The sequence below is a fragment of the Macaca thibetana genome, chromosome X (genome assembly GCF_024542745.1).
Source record: "Macaca thibetana thibetana isolate TM-01 chromosome X, ASM2454274v1, whole genome shotgun sequence".
NCBI lineage: Eukaryota > Metazoa > Chordata > Mammalia > Primates > Cercopithecidae > Macaca > Macaca thibetana.
Genome location: NC_065598.1, coordinates 54831097 through 54850869, shown reverse-complemented (window position 1 = coordinate 54850869; position 19773 = coordinate 54831097). Strand labels below are relative to the sequence as shown.

Here is a 19773-nt window from a genome sequence, read left to right as displayed (position 1 = left end):
TACTTCACATAGCTGTGAAGACACTCGATATCCTCTCTTAGCATGTTTCATATCTTTCATATCGTAATCCAATTAGCTTTGACCCAATTTTTCTCCATCTCTTGAAGTCCTGGCCTCAAGTGATCCTTCTGCCTTGGCCTTCAAAGTGCTGGAATTAAAAACATGAGCCAGCATACCTGACCCTCTCTCTCTGATAGTGTGTAAGGCAGCCATCTGGGATCTGAACTACCTTCAAAGAATCTTTAGATGTGAAGTATGATATTAAAGTAGCAGTAATTTTACCTCTGTGTCACAAAAATATAATATTGTGAAAACAGACACCCTATAGTTTGCATCTTAATTGAACAACATACCTGCTTCCAGCACTTTAGTGGGATCAAAAGTGGGCAGAGTCCCCTCCCTGACATCAGGACCATCTCCAGGCTCATCCTCTATCTTAAGCAGAGCCAATTCCTGTTGAAAAGCTTCCACGTCAGGCCCTTAAAAGATAAAAAGGTCATCAGTTTACAAATTAAAACATGAACTATGAACGAGGAAATGATAATGTTTATTCCCTCATCATTATGAAATAAAAACCTGTAGGTTAATCATTTAAGGAGTCTGTTGCCAGGAAAACAGGAAAGCAGTGATGTTCAAACATTGCCCTTTCCTTTCCCAAGGCTGGCCCTAGACAACTTGCCCCTTTTGTACTCATTTGCTCTTATTCTTATCACATTAAATCAGTGATTTGTTTGAGTTATTCTGACTAGACTATGAGCTTTAGGCAAAAATTTGGCACTGACATCTCCAGCACTTAGTATATTACGCAGCATGAGAAAGCATTAATAAATCTGCATTAAACAGTTTCTTAAAAAATACATGAGATGTCCGCAGATGGCAGACTAGGAAGCTGCAAGCTGCCATTCTTCCACAGAAACATAAAACAAAACAAAGCTAAACAAAAAACAGAATATGGCTGAACAAACCATACAGGAGCTCCGGAAAACACTCAAAGGTTTACAGCAACCATGCAAATACCCAATCAATAAAAAGCCTCTATCAAAATGGTAGGAAAGTTTTGTGACTTTTTATGTGTCCTTGTCCCACCCCTCCCCACAGCAGCAGCAGGAAATGTTTAGGATCCCTTCCTAATGTTTTCTGTCCTCCTGTTACTGGTATGTCATAAAATATAAGGCATAAATATACCTCCACCACCCATAAGCATTATTCTCCACTCTCCCTTCACCTTGAACAGCAGGTGTTCCTTCATTTTCAATCTCCCCACTAGGTGCAATACCCTGATTTTCATTTGGTGGTTCCTCTTCTTGACGTTTTTCCTCAGCGGGCTGCTGGACCTAAGTGTGTAAGTGTGTGTGCGAATAAAAAGTCAATAACATAAATACACAAATGCATATGTGCATCGAATCATAAATCTAAAGGCATATATATATATATATATATATAGAGAGAGAGAGAGAGAGAGAGAGGGAGAAAGAGAGAGAAATATCCATATCCATACAGGTAACACCAGAATATAATATTCCTGAACCAAAGTTTCCTTCATGAGATGCCATCATCATTTTTTATCAGCATGGAACATCTGTATCAGTGCATGTACACTAGCTCAAAAATATTTTTAAAAATAAACTGTGTTAATAGAAAACATCAAATGTTAAAGGACTCACAATCACAGATTCAACCGGCTGGGAAGACTCTCGGTCATTTCCTCTTTCTGAGGATTGGGATCTTGTTCTTACATGCTCACTCATATTTCCCACTGAAAATAGAATATTATTTGAAAAAAGTGTGTAGCTTAGCTATATATATGAATATTTCATGGCAAAATGGTGATTTGTACTTTTTTAATTTTGAAAATATTTTCAAAATAATTCACAGAGCAATGATAAGTACGCATGTTTTCCAATCAAACTACGGACAGATTTGTTTGTGTCATAGTCGAAGAGGCACAGAAATCACCTTAACGCCATAGCAAAACACAGAGGACTTAGATTCCGAGTTTTGGTTTCACAATGAGACTCTCCATCATGAAGACATTTAGGAAAAAACGGACAGAGAATTCAAACCGAAATGACTATTGCTTTCGTCCCACTTTGATTTACTAGGCGCATTTCCCCCCCTACATACCCCCTACCAAAATCAAGTTTTGTTGGAACGCACAGCCTCACCCATTCCTTCCCATGACGTCCACGGCGGAGGTGAGAAATCGTTAAACAGAGTGAATGTTATGCTCCTCAATGGACACCTCTGCCAGGCACTCTACAGACCTCAGGCCGCAGTCACCAGCCCACAGCGTTCCCAGTTCCCAGGCCCCTTCCTTACGGACCACGCCGTCCTTCCCTCATCCCTACCGAGGAGTCTGGAAACTGTCCTCTCTCCGATGGTTCCAGTTTTGGGGACTCAGATACCTCTAACAGCACCCCCAGCACTCGCCCCACCTTCACGTGATCCCTCCCCTCCGCGGCCCACCTTCATCCCTCGTTCCAGCCCAGCCACTATGTCAAGACCCATAGCAGCATGGCGACTTGGGAGGAACCGGACGACGACCGCGAGGCCCCTTTCACTCAGAAGCCACAGACTGTGCCGCAGGACCTGTTCAAAGCCCGCTGGCTCCTCCTCACATTCACTCACAACTAAATTCCCAGGAAGACCGCTCTGAGGACCTACCTGCTGAGCCCCAGTCAGTGAGAAACAATCAAAATGGCGGAAAGAAAGAAAACACAGCCTCTCCTCACAAAGCTCTGCGTGGACAGAAGGTAGGCAACAAGGCGCATGCGTAACAACAGTCATGCGTAGCAACAGAAATCCACAGCAACAGATCTGTGTAGCGTGTGCACTGGGTGAGGCATTCACCACGTGACTGAAGTTTTCCTGCCTCTGTGGAGAACCTAGACTACAAGCTCTCCTGACACCAAAACTGAACTTACAAAACATTTTTCTTTTTCCCCCTGCCCAACCTTTCTTTCACTTCCAATGGCTTTGGAGAATATGAGCCCCAGGTTACTCTAAGGGAAGAATGTGTTTCAGAAAAATTCACCATCATAGAAATAAATATTAAATATCTTAATACGTATTTTATATCTGCTATCATAAATCATTTTCTTGCCTCCTTCATGAGTCGGCTGTCATGTTTGCAATGAACTTACCCACTCCAATACGATAAGACATTCATAGTTTTTGGTTGCATTATTGTACATTCAAAATCATTGATCCATCTGAACAAAATTAATGTGATAGGGACTCAACATTTTTGTTGAATCCCTGTTTCACTCAGTGTTTTGAAATGGCTCTTTTATCATCACCTACATCCCCACTCAATTTGGTGTGTAACTCTCTACTTTTAATTTTCTTCTATTGAGTTGTTTATAACTGCACCACTACTATATTTTTTAATTGCTGTAGCTTGATTATATTTGAAATGTCAAATAATGCTTGCCCTCCCTCATTCCTTTCTCTTTTTCTATCTATTCTGACACATTTGTCTTTCAGATGAACTTCAGAACCGTTTAATCAGGTGCTAAAATATTCCTGTTGAGATACTAGCTATTATTTTTAAATTACATCTTAGGGACAATAACTATCTTTCTATTTTAGAATCTCTCTATCCAAAAAAAAGCCACTACTCAATTCCTCAAGTCTTTTTACGTATCCCTCGCAATGATTGTTATTTACTTCATATTCGTTCTTCACATTCAAATTAAATTTATTCTTGGGCACTTTTATTGTTCCATTCCATTGCTGACAGGTGATTGCTTTCACCCCACTATGTTTTTCACAGAAGTCAAACAATCTCTGTTTGCAAACAATATGATTCTATACCTAGACAATCCTAGACTCTCTGCCCAAAAGCTCCTTGATCTAATAAACAACTTCAAGAAAGTTTCAGGATACAAAATGAATGTACAAAACCCAGGAGTATTTCTATATACCAACAACCTTCTAAGCTCAAAGTCAATTCAGAAACACAATCCCATTCACAAATGCCACAAAAAGAATAAAATACCTATGAATACAGCTAGCTAGGGAGGAGAAAAATCTCTTCTATGAGAACTACAAAACACTACTCAAAGAAATCAGAGATGACACAAACAAATGGAAAAACATTCCATGCTCATGAACAGGAAAAACAATATTGTCAAATTGCTTTGGTCAGTTAACAGCCCCAGTCAGGGTCTTATAGATAAAACTCTCATCTCCCTGGGACAGAGCACCTCAGGGAAGGGGCAGCTGTGGGCACGGCTTCAGTGGACTTAAACGTTCTTGCCTGCCAGCTCTGAAGAGAGTAGTGCATACTGAAAAGGTTTTGCAGCACAGCGCTCGAGCTCTGCTAAGGGACAGACTGCCTCCTCAAGTGGATCCCTGACCCCCCTGCCTCCTGACTGGCAGAGACCTCCCAGCAGGGGTCGATCGACATCTCATACAGGAGAGTTCTGGCTGGCATCAGGCCGCTGCTCCTCTGGGACAAAGCTTCCAGAAGAAGGAGCAGGCAGCAATCTTTGCTGTTCTGCAGCCTCTACTGGTGATACCCAGGCAAATAGGGTCTTCAGCGGACCTCCAGAAAACTGCAGCAGATCTACAGAAGAGGGGCCTGACTGTTAGAAGAAAAGGTAACAAAGAGAAAGCAATAACATCAACACCAACGTAAAGGACCACTACACAAAAACCACATCCAAGGGGAGGGAGAGCATTAGGACAAATACGTAATGCATGTGGAGCTTAAAGCCGAGATGATGGGTTGATAGGTGCAGCAAACTACCATGGCATATGTATACCCATGTAACAAACCTGCATATTTTGCACATGTATGCCAGAACTTAAAGTACAATAAAAAAGAAAAACAAAAAAGAACAGTGCCCAGTATATCACATTACAAGAAATGTTAAGAGACATCTTTCTTATAGAAGGAAAATAAAAACAGGTAGAAATTTTGATCTAAACAAAGGAATTAAGAGCACCAAAAATGGTAATAATGTTAAGTATGTAAGATTATTTTCTTCTAATTAAGGGTTGTACTCACGTATGGATGTTTCTGCACTTGTTTTTTTTTTTTTTTTTTTTTTCCCAAAGTGAAAGCAAGTTGATAAGTTGATTAACAAAGTAAAGGAATAAAAGAATGGCTACTCCATAGATAGCGCAGCCTCAAGGGGTGCTGTTGCCCACTTTTATGGTTATTTCTTGTTGATATGCTAAACAAGGGGTGGATTATTCATGCCCCCCCCTTTTTAGACCATATAGAGTAACTTCCTGACAGTGCCATGGCATTTGTAAACTATCATAGTGCCGATGGGAATGAAGCAGTGAGGATGACCAGAGGTCATTCTCATTGCCATTTTGGTATTGGTGGGTTTTGGCTCGCTCCTTAACAGCAACCTGTTATATCAGCAAGGTCTTTATGACTTGTATTTTGTGCTGACTTCCTATCTCTTCCTGTGACTTAGAATGCCTTAACTGTCTGGGAATGCAGCCTAGTAAGTTTAAGTCTCATTTCACCCAGCTCCTATTTAAAATGGAGTTGCTCTGGTTCACACACCGCTGATGAAGATCCATCTTCTGTAACTTCCTCAGACTGAATAGGGCCTATGATATTCCTGCCTAACCGTGAGGGTTTCTTGCATTCAAGGTAGAGAGGAGCTCAGTCAGAAAGCACCAGTATAGTAAGGTCCACTCATAACTCTTGAGTTTCAACAAAAGGTGATATCTGGAAGATTAATAGGTGTTTAAGAAAACATTCAGTAAGCTTGTCCTATATTCCTACACAAAGAATATAACAGCAATATATTCCACAAGAGTAAAGCAAAATAAGTACAGTTATTCCAAATAAACTAAATTAGAAGGCTTTTCATGAACTGGGCAACTGTTGGAACTAAGCTGGTGTGGGGTTGTTAGCTGATTACAATGTGTAATTAGAATACTGATCCAGTATTCTAATTAGTGATTAGAATACTGATCCAGATTTTTATATTACCCATCCCTCTTGTTTCTGCTGAGCAACAGTCAGAGACCACTGGTTTGGTTCACAAGAATAAGCAGGGCTACCCTAAATTGCAGAAATAAACTTAAAAACAACTGATGAGACTAGAATCTAACAAGTATACCATAGCTTTTGAAACATAATATTTCCTCTCCAGTTTCCCATTTTTACTAAAGACAAATCATGGTAAGACAGATTTGCTTTATTACACTTGGCATGATTATTTGTATAAAGTGCAGCAAAAATAGTTATTTTTCACATAAGCTCTTTTTAAATTGGCATTGATGGAACTCTGTTCCATAGAAGGAATTTCAGATAAGACTTTTTTAAAGCCGAGCCCAACCATGGGTTTGTACCCTTAAATACCTATGAGTTGGGTAATTTTGTCCTCTCGAGGTCCCAAGATAACTTGGGGCTTCTGGACCTGTCAGAAAGTGACATTCTTTACTCACTACCGGTCAGAAACCCTGCACGGGGACTGTTGTAGGCAAGGTATGAGGCCAGTTCCCCACAGGGCTTTTATTGGCTCTATAAGTCAAGTTTAATTCCCTAAAGGAAAACACACCATTCTAGTCAAAACCTTGGTAAAATAATCAATTTCTCCAACTGTTTCCTGTTACAAAAGAAAACAGATTCTTACTGCACTTATGCAAATAACAATATTGCCATAAGTTAAGAACACTCATGACTAGTTTCCAAATTCTGGCAAAATCGGGCAGACAGAAACAAATATGCTACAAATTTTGTTCACAGGAGTATATTTTACTCAACTTCTAAAAGCCGTGAATAGCGCAAAAGAAAAGTTTCCTTGACTCTGAAAAACAAAACAAAGGATCAGCAGCATTTTAAGCAAAGTTAAAATATTACTTCAGTTTTTCATTGGTTCAGTGAATTTAGTTAACTCTTGTTTTGGTTTTGCTTGATATTCATGAACATTTTAGCTCTTCATGAGAGTTCTGAAAGTTGTTTCCCGTATTTTAATGCTACAATTTCCAAAGTTATCAGAAAGCTGCATTTAAGAATCCTTGCTAGAGTTCTATAGTGGATTATAAACCACCTTCTAAAGAAAATTAAAACAAGACAACAATTTTCTGTGGATAATAAAGTTTTAGGGCAGCCACTAGTAAAGCCACAATTGATAAGGAAATTTGTTACCTCTGTGGTATACAATTATTTATGTAACAATTATAATTATTAATAACATACATTAAGTCATATTAGAATTATAGGGGTTTCCCATAACTTTGGAACATATACCAATAACATATTTATGCAAATTTAGTCCAAAGAAAGCAAAACACTTTTTCACATTTGATAATGCTTCCTGTATGAATATAAAATAAAAATATAAAATAAAAACATCCCTCCTTTTAAACAACCAGTCATTTTACTTTAGGACAAGAATTTATCATACAAGATCCTTTTGCATATAAAATAACTTTCTTTATAATCTTCTTTGTATAGCTAGAGGGCATGGCTAATTCCACATGTCCTGAGACCTCATCTAGAATCTAATGGCTTTGAGGTAGGTAAATTGAACAATTATTAAATGTTAAAGAAGCAGTTTATGACTTTAAAGCATTTAACAAACTTAATATCTGACCTGCATAATTTAGACTAAATGTTTTTATTTTATCAGTAATTTTTAAAACTGCTTTTATTTCCCAAAGGTTACTAAAGTTACATAAACTAAAAGGCATTACACTTTTTATTTTGCTTTTAAAATATTTGATTTAAATGCTTATTGTTAAGCCAATTAATTAGAGCTCTTTTATATAAATGTTACACGCAACACATATATAGCTACACAGAAAGACAGAAGATGATTACTGCAGTAGTTGTAAGATTTTTCATTTGCCAGTTTTTAAGTTTCTTAATTGGATTACTGGCTTTAGGGTGGAGCCCTTGGAAGAACAGGGCCAGGAAAGGGGTCTCTGGTGCCTCCCAAGGAGTCCCAAGGAGTTTTTCCCAAGGAGTCCTGGCTATTAGAGCTTGAACATCTGCTTTTAGCATGTTTTAATAAAGTCCTTTTAGTATTTCTTATGCCAAACGGCCGATATTTCTGGCTTTTGAACTTTACTAAAGTTAACCTCTCAGGCGCTTAGAGAAAGGAAAATTTAAGACAGTCTGTGGAGAAGAAGATAATTGACAAAGTTACGCAACACTAAACCAGAAACGACTTACTTCCTAGGTGAGGAATATGAACTCGGACCACCACTGCGAAAGTCCCATACCTTAGCTAGTGAGCTACAGCCCGCAGCAGTCTTCAGCTTCTTTCCCAGAAGGAGTCTAGAGTAGTTAATTTTGAGCTTGCAAAGGCTTTTAACTATTCAGTATGAGTTTTAGAACTAACTATGACATGAACCCTAAAATTCCTGTTCCCTGAAGGCAGAGACCGAAAGAAAGTACGGCCACGTGGTTGAAAGGTCAAGCTCCCAAGGATGTAAAACGATGTGGATACTTAATCCGTTTTTGTTTGTTTGTTTGTTTCAGGGACCTGCAGCCAAAGTAGTTACTGACCAGCTTGCTGGGTCGTCTTGAAAAGCGGGCTTACAAGTGTTCTAAGCCCATGTTTTACCCTGAAGTACCCCTCAACACAGAAAAATGAATTCATAGAACAAAATACACCAGCTTAAGACTAGTCTTAGAACTAATTCTTTTTCGCATTAATCAAAACTTTACAGAGGAGATAAACACTGATTTTTTTTTTCAATTCATTCGATCGTTTACAGAGAGAGAGATAAGCCAGAAATCTGACTGGTAAGAAATTCTTACACTTTTGTCAGCATGACAGGCTTTTGGGTTCTCTTTCCTTGAGCAGCCCTAGTGATCTGGTTTGCAGCACCATCACCCTGGGGGCCAAGCTGCATCATAAAGGAAAATTATTTTTTTTTGTTGTTCTGGCTGGAGCAAACTACGTGTGATAAAACATAGACATTAGCCACTCTGCTTAGCACCCAATATCAAACTAGCAAGGCTTAAATTTGCCCCCAGATGGGCCCTGTCATCTTTAATCCAACCTCCGACTTAGAGTTTCAACACATGGTCTCTGGGCAAGAGGGTCGCCCTGAATAATAGAAAAGATAAGAAAGGGGACTGGGCGCGGTGGCTCATGCCAGTAATCCCAGCACGTTGGGAGGCTGAGGTGAGCAGATGACAAGGTCAAGAGATGGAGACTGTCTGGCCAACATGGTGAAACCTCCGTCTTTACTAAAAAACAAACAAACAAACAAAAACTTAGCTGGGCGTGGTGGCACACATCTGTAGTCCCAGCTACTAGGGAGGCTGAGGCAGGAGAATCACTTGAACCTGGGAGGTGGAGGTTGCAGTGAGCCAAGATCACGCCACTGTACTCCAGCCTGGCAACAGAGCAAGACTTTGTCAAATAAATAAATTAACTAATAAACAAATTAATAAAATAAAAATAAGAAAGAGAAACAAAAAGTAGAGAAGGAAAGTATTGCCTGTGGCCGCGTGGGGAAAGCAAAATGATCAGGGAGGCCAGAGAAAGACCCACCCATTGCAGCGACATTGAAAAGTTCAGGCGGCTACTGTCGTCTGGCAGGGATCTTTTTCAAGCAGTCCCATCAGCTCTCAAGTTTCCCCTTTTGGAGGAGGAAAATGCTCCCCATGTCCCTCGATCCTGCACGTGCCTAATCCTGTCACCCACAGCCATCAGCAAAGAGTGCAAGCCAGATTAATTCAAAGAGAATAGCAGTTAACATCCCATAGTGCCGAACCTGTTCTTAGCTGAGAGGGACTTTACCGAGAGGGGCCTCTAACCCCCTAAATCTTAGAAGGGACTCTAACACTCCTAAGTTGGGCCTGTAACCCAAGGTCAGTCAAGTGTCCTTGCCTTTTATGAAGAGGGGCCTCTAATCTACTCTCTCTTAGGAGAGACTTTAACTCCCCTAAGTTGGGCCTCTAACCCAATCCCATCCTTTAGCCTGATACCCTGCTACTTACCCAAAGTCGTCCAATCAGTGCTGCAGTCTATTTCCTTTGGGTTGGGGAGGTTTCTTCAGTATTGTCCTGTTGTGGTTCACGAGAAAGATGTTACCAGACCCCACCACTTACCCAAAGTTAGCCTTTTGGTTGGGGGTGTCTGCAGTATAATCACTTCCGTGGTCGCCAGAGAGATGTTACAGGACCCCAACACTTACCCAAAGGTAGCCGTTGGGTCAGGGTTTCTGCACTATAGTCCCTTCTGTGGTCGCCAGAAATATGTTACAGGAAAGGGATCCTGACCTCATGTCCCAAGAGAGGGTTCTTGGATCTCACTCAAGAAAGAATTCAGGGTGAGTCTGCAGTGCAAAGTGAAAGCAAGTTTATTAAGAAAGTAAAGGAATAAAATAATGGCTACTCCACAGACAGAGCAGCTGCACTTGTCTGATTAGTGGTTGTAGTCATGTATATATGTTTCTGCTGTTTCTGCACTTGTCTGATTCTGCCTAAAAACTTTCTCTTTATTTTAGAAGATCAGTTTATCAATTTCTCCGAAAAGAACACCCTCTGGGATTTTGATTGGAATTGCTTTGAATCTATAGCTCAGTTTGGGGAAACTGTATCTTAAGCATATTGACTCTTTTGATTCACGAACAAGATATATCTCTTAATTTTATTTCAGTCTTAAATTTTCTCTCAGCCATCTTTTGTACTTTTCAATGTGTTATAGGTCTTGAACTTCCTTATTCAGATTCTTCCCTTTGCAGTTAATATTCTTCAATACTATAATACATACCATTAAAAATGCCAATCCAATTTTGTATTGATGATACACAGAAATACAATTAAATTTTTATATCGATTTTTAATTCTGCAACTCACTTATTGTTTCTAGTAACTGTTTTATAGAGTCTATCAGATTTTCTACGTGAAAGATTATGTTATCTATGAATCATACAGTTTTACTTCTTCCTTTTCAATCTGAATGCCTTTTATTTCATTTCTTGTCTCATTGCACTAACTAGATTCACCAGGACAGTGCTGAAGAGAAGTGAGTAGGACTGATATCCTGGCCCTTTTCCTTATCCGTGTGTGTGTGTGTATTTTATATATATATAAAATTGTGTGAAAAATTGATTCACACAATTATGAAGGCTGAGTCCCACAGTCTGCCATTTACAAGCAAGAAGGAGACCAGAAACCAGTGATGTACTTCAATCCAGATCCAAAGGCCTGAGAACTAGGGAAGCAGATGGTGTAAATCCCAGTTTGAGGGCAGGAGATGTGGACTGAACATAAATATATGTGGGTAAACATGTATGTTTGTACGTGTGTGTGTACGCTATGTGTATATCCTAAATGCAGTTCTGATAGTTTCTATTTTATTTTATTGTGTTTCTTTAAAATGCTGTTCTTGCTCATTACATTAAAGATGTAAATTACATTTCATCAACAACTATGTATTTTGTGGTAACCCTAGTGGCCCATATCAAATATGTCCTTTTTGACTAAAAAACAATGCATCTTTAAAGGTTCACATTAAACTTCAGATAACAGTGTTTGTTTTTCAAAAGGCAAGAGTTAATTAATACAAATTAGACCTCAGGAAAAAGGATCAACAGGTACAGGTGCCCTCTTGGTCATTTGCCATCCTGTGTAAGGCTGTTCTTGGGCTGGGGCTGGGGCGCAGTTAAATGTCATGTATTTATGATCCCTCTTCCCTCTATTTATGAGGGAAGTATGAGAGTTGTATTAGGTATGATAGTTAATTTGACCTCGAGCCTCAAGGACCCTTACTTAAGACGTCAAAAAGTTTAGGAAGGAAAAGTAAAAGAGCTGTGCAAGCCCCTTTCAATACTCAAGAAATCTTGTGGCTCCCAGTCAACAGAGGCAGGAAAGCCTCAGTCTACGTAACACAAGCTGCATCCGTATGCATGTCCGTTGCTGGGTGTGTCCATTATTGCGCAAGTGCCTTGCTGTCTGCTGTCTGCGCTCAGAGCTGTGCCCTGAGAGGTGGTCCTCCTGTCCTCTTCATTCTTTCTCACTGACTGGGACTCAGCTGGTAGGTCCGCAGATCAGTCCTCCTGGGAATTTAGTTGTGAGTGAATGTGAGGGGGCGCCAGCGGGCTTTGGACAGGTCCTGCGGCACAGAAGCCACAGTCCGTGGCTTCTGAGGGAAAAGGGCCTCACGGTCGACGTCCGGCTCCTCCCAGGTCGCTACGCCGCATGGGCCTTTGTCGTCGTGGCTGGGCTAGGAAGAGGGAGGAACGTGGGCCGAAGAGGGGAGGAATCACGTGAAGATGGGGCGAGTGCTGGGCGTGCTGATGGAGGAATCTGAGTGCCGAAACGCCTGGAACTCTCAGAGGGAGGGCAGATTCCCCAGTTCTCACCTGGGCAGTGGCCTGGCGAAGTGGGCAGTAAGGAAGGGGCCTGGAAACTAGGAACACTGCCGCCTGATAACCGCGGCCCCGAGGTCTGCAGAGTGCCCCACGGCGGTAAAGAGTGAGGAGCACGCCCTTCACTCTGCTTCGCAACTTCACACCTCCGCCAATGACATCTCGGGAAGGAATGGGAGAGGCTGTGCGTTCCAACTTAACTTGATTTTAGGGGGGAAATGGGCCTAGTAAATGAGAGTGGGGCAAAAGGTAGTCATTCCGGTTCCAATTCTCCACCTGTATTTTCCTAGATGTCTTCATGATGGAGAGTCTAATTGTAAAACCAAAACTCACAGAGAAGTCCTCTGTCTTGCCGTGAGCCTTGCCTGCTACCAGAGCCATAACATTAATGACTTCGCAAGCAGCCATATTTGGCTAAATTAGATGATACCTGAAAAATTTTGAAAATATCTTAAAATTAAGTCCCAGGGTAATTGTGAGCTTGCATGCTTTCCAGTTTAGCCATGGAAGTGGTCAAATGATACACTCTTACATACATTTTCTGAATCACAGTATGCCACTTTCAGAGTGAAACATGAGTGGACATCAAAGAACAAGATCCAGATCTAGAGAAAGAAGAGATGATCAAGACTCTAATCATCCAATAGGGGCTGTGGTTGTGAGTATTTTAACATTTGATATTTTCTATTAGAAACTTATTTTTGTGAAAATGTTGTTGAACTAATATTGATATATTAATAAGGTTTTCCATGCTTATAAATGGTAATAATTGAATCTCGTGAAGTAAACATAGATTTGGATGTTTGCATTCTAATGTTACCTGGATGGTTATGTTTTTATATTCCCCAGAAATATTCTCTATGGCTTCCTTCTCCTGCTTATTCATAACACATTGTATACATCCATTCCAGCGTGGATTAAAATAGCTTCCCAAGTTTTTAAGGGTAACTCTTTTCTTGTAGTAACTATTAAGAATAAGTATATAGAATTGTGTAGGATAAAAAAATGTCTTTAGGCTTATTTATGGTAAGATATATTTGTATACTGAGTATATGTATGTTATTAACATGCATTATTAATAACAGAACTTTTTATTTGCACATGCACTCATATTCCTAGGCCCAGGAGCCACCCAGTGATGACCAACTTCAACAACAGGAACCACCAATTGAAAGTCAGGATTATACACCTGGTCAAGAGAGAGACGAGGGAGCACTGGAGTTCCAAGGTGAAGGGTGGGAAAGAAAGAATGCCTATGAATGGAGGAGGTGTATGTATATATCATGTATTATGATATGGAAGTAAAAGGAGGGAAAAAAGCAATAGAAAGAGATCTCAAACATTGCCTGAAAATTGGCTGGAAAAGTGAAGAAGGCATAGTTTGCAGCCGGGGGCAGTCCCTTAGTATAATGCATTCGACCTCCAAGACTTACTTGTTATGCTTGCCAGAGTGCTTCATTAGCAAATCCAGGGAAACTATGTTTAATTTTAGTCAGAATTGTATACTATTTCACTAGTTAAATTTGATCTTAGAATATTGTCTGTCCTTTTTAGTAATTATATTAAAAGTTTAAGCAACTTGTAATAGCATGTGTAGAGTGTTAAGGCATTATATATATATACTATAGATCACATATATGAATATATATATCATATATATATCTCATATCCACACTAATTCACACCTTGGATTAAACTAGCTTGCATCGAGATATAAATCTATACATGATATGTGATATACACATCATATATGTATATCATATATAACACCTTGGGTTAAACTAGCTTGCATAGAAATATAAATCCCATTTGATAAGTAAGAAAACTGAAACTCAGAGATTGTGTCTTACCAAAGGGCACTTCACTGGTGGAGAAATAATTTGTATTTTATTCCAAAGTATGTATGCTTCTTACCATTTAGGTTGCTGTAAGAAAAAGTGAATGATTTTGCTCAAACTGTTGAATACTAAAATGTCTATACTGTGAGATAGCTTAGTACTGGCATAGGAATAGACCCAATTCAGTGGAACAGAATGTGATTCCAGAGAATGACTCAATGAATGATAGCCACTGTTTACTTTGATTGAAATTTGTGTATGGAAAGTTTAGTTAATAGCTGAACAATTCAGGATATTAGCATATAGGTAGCTGGTTCAGTATAATTTTTAAGTGGCTTTTAAAAGGTGGTTAAATCCTCTTATGGCTAGAAACATCAAAAGGTTAAGTACCTACAATTATCATGAAACAATTAGTTCTTCCATTATGGCATTTTGGAGCAAAATGTTTACATAGCTCAAGCTGTAGATTATTTTAGCAATTCACTGTTGAAAGAGTCCTAGAATTATGATGACAATAGTACCCATTAAATTCTTTCCATTCCACTTCCCATTATTCTTGCTGGAAGTCAATGATTTTGCTGTATTCACAAATAATTTTGCTGTTGTTTTAAGAACTTCGTTGTATATGGAATTCATTTATGGAAAGTAACATATAAGACCTTTGGACCGAAAAGTAACTTTATTTTAACAAAGTAAGTTTCTTGTTACCTCCACAGGTTAGGGTTATGGGTGTCATGACTATAAAATATGTCATATGCTTACAAATCCATTCAGCTAATTCTTCATAAAATTATAATTTAAATGTAATTTAAATCTTATCCATGGTGTAAATTTCTGATTTCCTGGATAATTGATGTTTATTCCCTGATTGCGCTGTGGTAAAATATAAGGACAGCACATTTTGTGCTTTGTTCTTAAAATGTCATTTAAAATGGAGGTTTTTGTAATGCAGGAAAACAAATATATGAAATCCAATCCATCCACAGCCATACCACCCTGAATCCACTCAATCTTGTCTGAAGTCCAATCCTAGTTGTTGTTAATGTTGTCAAAACTAACTCCTGTCTTCCTGAACTCCAACACAGTTGTCATTTATTCTTTTTTATTTTTAATTTATGTTTTGAAAAAATATAAAATTTACAGAAAAGTTGCAAGACTATTATAATCAGCTCATATGCTTTTCACCGAGATTAACTAATGTTTACAGCTTTGCCACATTGATTTCATACCCACTATTCTCTTATATAGCCATATTATCTTGGATAACCCCTGTATTTTTATTACATTAGGGGAATTCAACAATGAAAAATGCAGTTGTTTAATATATAGCTTATATTCAAATTTCCCCAGTTGTCCCAATAATTTCCCTTATAGATTTTTTTTTTCTGATTCCAAGATCATGCATTACATATAGTTGTCAATCCTATTTAATCTCTTTTAATCTGGACCAGTTCTTCACTCTTTCTTCGTCTTTCAGGACACTGGTATTTTTTAAGAGAATGGATCAGTTGCTTTGCAGAGTGTTCACCAGTATGGGCTGTATTTTTAAATACTTTTTTTTTCACTCAACATTTATTCACAGTGACTCATGCCATGCAATATGTAGGTTTTAGGGATGTAAATATAATGAGAGAGATTATTTCAGCCTTGAGCTCATAATCTAGTTAGACAGACTCAAATGAATCACTAACTTAAAATGATAAGTACAATAACGTATACCTACAGAGGGTTCAACTAAGCTGTCTGGGGCAGTTGTGGGAAAAGAAAAGGGTGATAACATTTGGAAAACTTTGTTTTCTTTTTCTGATAAGACTCCTGAAATAATGTTCTTGAAATTCTTATGCATTGCATGTATTACCACACTAGCCTATAGGCTTTTATTTCATAACATTGAGGGAGTGAATATTATCATTCTTTTATTTATATTTTACGTTTTACAACTTAAATTGGTAACCTTTTTTATTTTTACATGCTAGACCTGGCAGCCTATCTCTGGGAACTGACTCGGTCAAAGACTGGGGGTGAACGTGGAGATGGTCCTAATGTCAAGGGAGAATTTCTGCCAAATCTCGAGCCTGTTAAAATACCAGAAGCAGGTAAGTTATTCATTAAAAATGCAAATTACGGGGTTTCTGTTTTCAAAAATACTATACATTTTATAATACAGAGGTACCACTACTGCTAATATAATTTAACAGAGTTCGTATATAAAGATTCTTTGAAAGATAGTTCAGTCCCCAAAAGCCTGACTTATAAACAAACAGAATCATAGATTCTACCACATTGGGTCAAAGTCACATTCAATTATAAAATGTGAAGGTACTTTCTTACTTTTTAGTGTAAGTTCCTAAACCAACAGCTAATAATATCAGATACTTTTATAAAGGTCTGCTTTTAATAAATACCTAATGAATTTGTAACAGATATTCATTGTATGAAACATGCTGAGGCAATTAAGTAGGCTTTAGTCCAAGCTCTAACAAAATTTCACTGACTTTGGGCAAATTCCTTATCTTCTAAACCCATATTTGCTCTTACAAAAATGGGTCAAAATCAAATATATTAAAATTTGAGTAATCAACTTAAGTATGTTTTATACATTTTTTTTTCCAAACTTCTAGGCATTAATTACATGAGCTTCTGAATTTAATATAAACACTTAGTGCTTAGGGAAGAAATTATCTTGCATTAGTCTACTGCTTTTGCTCTACATTCCTGATCCATTCCATTAGAATATTTAGATTAAAAGTATTTTTCGGGCTATGTTCAGGAACCTATTGAACATATACTCATAAGAAGATCATTGCCTTAAATACATATGTTATTAAAAGATAAAAATATAAAATTATATGAGCATTCAATATAAAAAAATAAGAAACAGGCACAAAATAAACATAAGGGAAAAAATATATACTTAATAAAAGATAGGTATAAGTCATTAAGGGAAATAATTCAGCTAGTAAATAAAAGAGATTTTCAACATATCTATGAATAGAGGATACCCTAGTTTGCATAATCTTGAAGAAAATGGACAAAGCCCAAGTATACACAATAAAAAATAGGAACAAGACAGGACAGATATTGAATGTGTAATATAATTAAAAGTGGATGCATTCTTGAGCTCTAAACAATTTTCACAATTTGATGCAATGTTTGATATGCTAGCGAAACATAAAATTATTTACTATACCACAGTAGTACTGAATATTTAAACATGATAACATGGATGAACTTTTAAAACTTGCCAGAATTTTCCATCAAAATTATTTATCATTTAAAAACAAAAAAAAAATAAGCTATTGTTTGTTTATTTGTATTTGGCTTTTCTAGATTCCTCAGTCTCTTCTCTTTCTCTCTCTCCTCCTCTCCCTCTCCTTCTGCTCCCCCTTTTGCCAAATTGTGAGAATCATTACTATTTCTTTTCAACACTTCATCTATAATGATAATGGTTTGCAACCAGTGTGACGATATAATTTATTGGACAAACTGGAATATTTTTAAATGTGCAAAGAGGCATTATTGATAATTATACTAGAACCACAGGTGAAAACAGGGACAAATGGTTAACCTACTTAAAACAACCATATAAGGAGTAAACTCATCAAAAATATTTTAGCGTTTTCCCACAACAGAAACAAAACAAATATAATACTAGCCTTTCTATTTATGTCACTTAAGCACTTTCAAATGTAGCATTACTGTTTGAGCTATCCTATATTCAAAACATTATTTCAAATTTCTTTTGTTTCCTAAGTTTTATGTTTATGTTTGGCTAGTTGGATTTTTTTCTAAAATTACACGCAGTTTTTAGTTTCTAGTTAAAACTTTCTTTAAATAGGTTCATTTGATCAAATCATTTTGAACTCAAACTCTTTCTCATACACTAGAAAAATGAGTGGGATTTTAAAATATTGTTAATACACCTGAAAGCCTACCTTCGAAGTCTCTATAGAGGTTTAACTGGATATAAGCCAGAGGGTTACCTTGTTATAGTTCATTTCATAAAACCAAAACTATGTCTTTTTTCAACCCGTAGTGTCATCAAAAAAAGTTCTGCTAAAAAATACTCTCAACTGTTATGTTTATCTTATAGGTGAAGGGCCACCATCGGATTAAATGAAGACAAGCTGAAACCATACATGCAGTCTTTACGTTGGAAACTTGACCATTGAAATTCTCTCAATAAAGTTTCACAATTGTCTGCAAAGAAGTCTTGTGCAGCTTATGTTAAACTAGGAATAATTAGGTGTTTCATGCTTGTTTTTTGAAAATTTATATTCTGTTTGAGCTGGTGTATAGAGATATAATTTTACGTATTGATTTTTCTCTCCAGAAACCTTGCTAAATATGCTTATTAATTCCAGAAGTTTGTCTCTAGGTCTTTTTGATTGTCAACATATACAATCATACATCTGTGAGCAATAATACTTTTCAGTCTGCCTTTTAAAGTATTTTACTCTTTATTTCCTTAATTCATTTTATGGCATTGGACAGACCCATCCAGTACAATGTGGAATTGAACTCGTGATAGTGGACACTCTCATCTTATTCCTGATAAGAAATGGAAAATATTCAACATTTTACCATGATTTGGTGTAGATTTTATCTGTGGATGTGCTTTATCAGAAGTTCCTTCTACTTCTAGTTTCCTGATAGTATTCCTCTTGGATATATGTTGACTTTCCCCAAAGAGTTGTACTTCATCGACTGTGATTATCATAGGATTTGTTCCTCTATTAATTTATTACTGTGGTGAATACACTAAGTACATTTAACTAACTTTGCATTTGTAGGGTAAACATAATTGGTTCTTGAAATGTTATCCTTTTTCAATAATCTATGTCCTAATATTTTATTTAGGGTATATGTATATATATATTATGAGTGAGATTAACTTACACTGATTTCTTGTACAATCTTTGACTTTGGTATCAAGATTATGCTAGCTTTTTAATGTGAATTGGGATGTAAAACTTCTTTTTCCATTCTCTAGAAATAAAATCGCCACAAATTGTGAGTTATGAAGGGCTAGGCTTTCCTACGCTCATCTGTTTCTGTATGGCTTCTGTCTCTTACAATTTTACATTTTAGGACTTCAAAGGCAGTGACAGAAGGGGCAGCTCCAGGTTCCCATCCCTTCAAACCTTATGAGGCACATCTTCTCTGAATGCTTAGATGCCTTTAATGATGCTATCACTCTGAAAGCCACCTGCTCATGTTTTTATGCTGATACTTTTCTCAAAGTATATGCTTCTGAAAGTGTTGTATAAGGAACTAACACTGTACATGATGACCTTAGCCAGTAATAGGATACTTTCATAAAAATTTAATCAACATGTGAATATAAAATTGTTTGACTTAAAAGACCTTGTTCTGAGTCCTCAGAAATAATACCACACATCTACAGCCATCTGATCTTTGACAAACCTCAGAAAAACAAGAAATGGGGAAAGGATTCCCTATTTAATAAATGGTGCTGGGAAAATTGGCTAGCCATAAGTAGAAAGCTGAAACTGGATCCTTTCCTTACTCCTTATACGAAAATTAATTCAAGATGGATTAGAGACTTAAATGTTAGACCTAATACCATAAAAACCCTAGAGGAAAACCTAGGTAGTACCATTCA

General features: G+C 37.6%; 5 protein-coding genes across 8 annotated transcripts in view; 3 read left to right on the top strand and 2 right to left on the bottom strand.

The window, feature by feature from the left end:
• The window catches only part of ALAS2 (5'-aminolevulinate synthase 2), a 425802-nt gene that overhangs the window by 22917 nt on the left and 383112 nt on the right, over nt 1-19773 (top strand). The window lies entirely within an intron of this gene.
• The window catches only part of LOC126946538 (putative G antigen family E member 3), a 275323-nt gene that overhangs the window by 1340 nt on the left and 254210 nt on the right, over nt 1-19773 (bottom strand). The gene's annotated exons all lie outside the window — the stretch shown is intronic.
• The window catches only part of LOC126946562 (putative G antigen family E member 3), a 248286-nt gene that overhangs the window by 6704 nt on the left and 221809 nt on the right, over nt 1-19773 (bottom strand). For 2 of the 3 annotated variants that reach the window (XM_050777027.1, XM_050777026.1), the window contains exons 5-7: nt 1665-1756; nt 1226-1334; nt 354-479 (exon numbers count right to left, since the gene is read on the bottom strand). In XM_050777027.1, the coding sequence (XP_050632984.1) occupies nt 354-479; nt 1226-1334; nt 1665-1756 (327 nt within the window). Of the gene's footprint in view, nt 1-353; nt 480-1225; nt 1335-1664; nt 1757-2664; nt 2744-19773 lie in introns of those variants that run through there. The other variant, XM_050777028.1, reaches the window with a different exon arrangement.
• Nucleotides 1-19773, top strand: part of FAM104B (family with sequence similarity 104 member B) — a 628193-nt gene that overhangs the window by 452245 nt on the left and 156175 nt on the right. The window lies entirely within an intron of this gene.
• Nucleotides 11899-18343, top strand: PAGE3 (PAGE family member 3). 2 transcript variants are annotated; one of them, XM_050777118.1, is made up of 5 exons: nt 11899-11975; nt 12876-12967; nt 13429-13537; nt 16124-16243; nt 18241-18343. In XM_050777118.1, the coding sequence occupies exons 2-5, from the start codon at nt 12884-12886 to the stop codon at nt 18261-18263; spliced, it is 336 nt and encodes a 111-aa protein (XP_050633075.1). In that variant the 5' UTR covers nt 11899-11975; nt 12876-12883; the 3' UTR covers nt 18264-18343. The 2 variants fall into 2 exon arrangements, with proteins under 2 accessions (XP_050633075.1, XP_050633073.1); XM_050777116.1 differs by having other exon boundaries at nt 11903-11975; nt 12862-12967.

What these genes read in the sequence shown, in the direction of transcription:
- PAGE3 (XM_050777118.1), top strand. Translation starts at nt 12,884, where the DNA reads ATGAGTGGACATCAAAGAACAAGATCCAGATCTAGAGAAAGAAGAGAT. An exon ending in ATCCAATAGGGGCTGTGGTT is followed by an intron (nt 12,968 to 13,428) that starts GTGAGTATTTTA and finishes TCATATTCCTAG; the next exon opens with GCCCAGGAGCCACCCAGTGA. An exon ending in GGGAGCACTGGAGTTCCAAG is followed by an intron (nt 13,538 to 16,123) that starts GTGAAGGGTGGG and finishes TTTACATGCTAG; the next exon opens with ACCTGGCAGCCTATCTCTGG.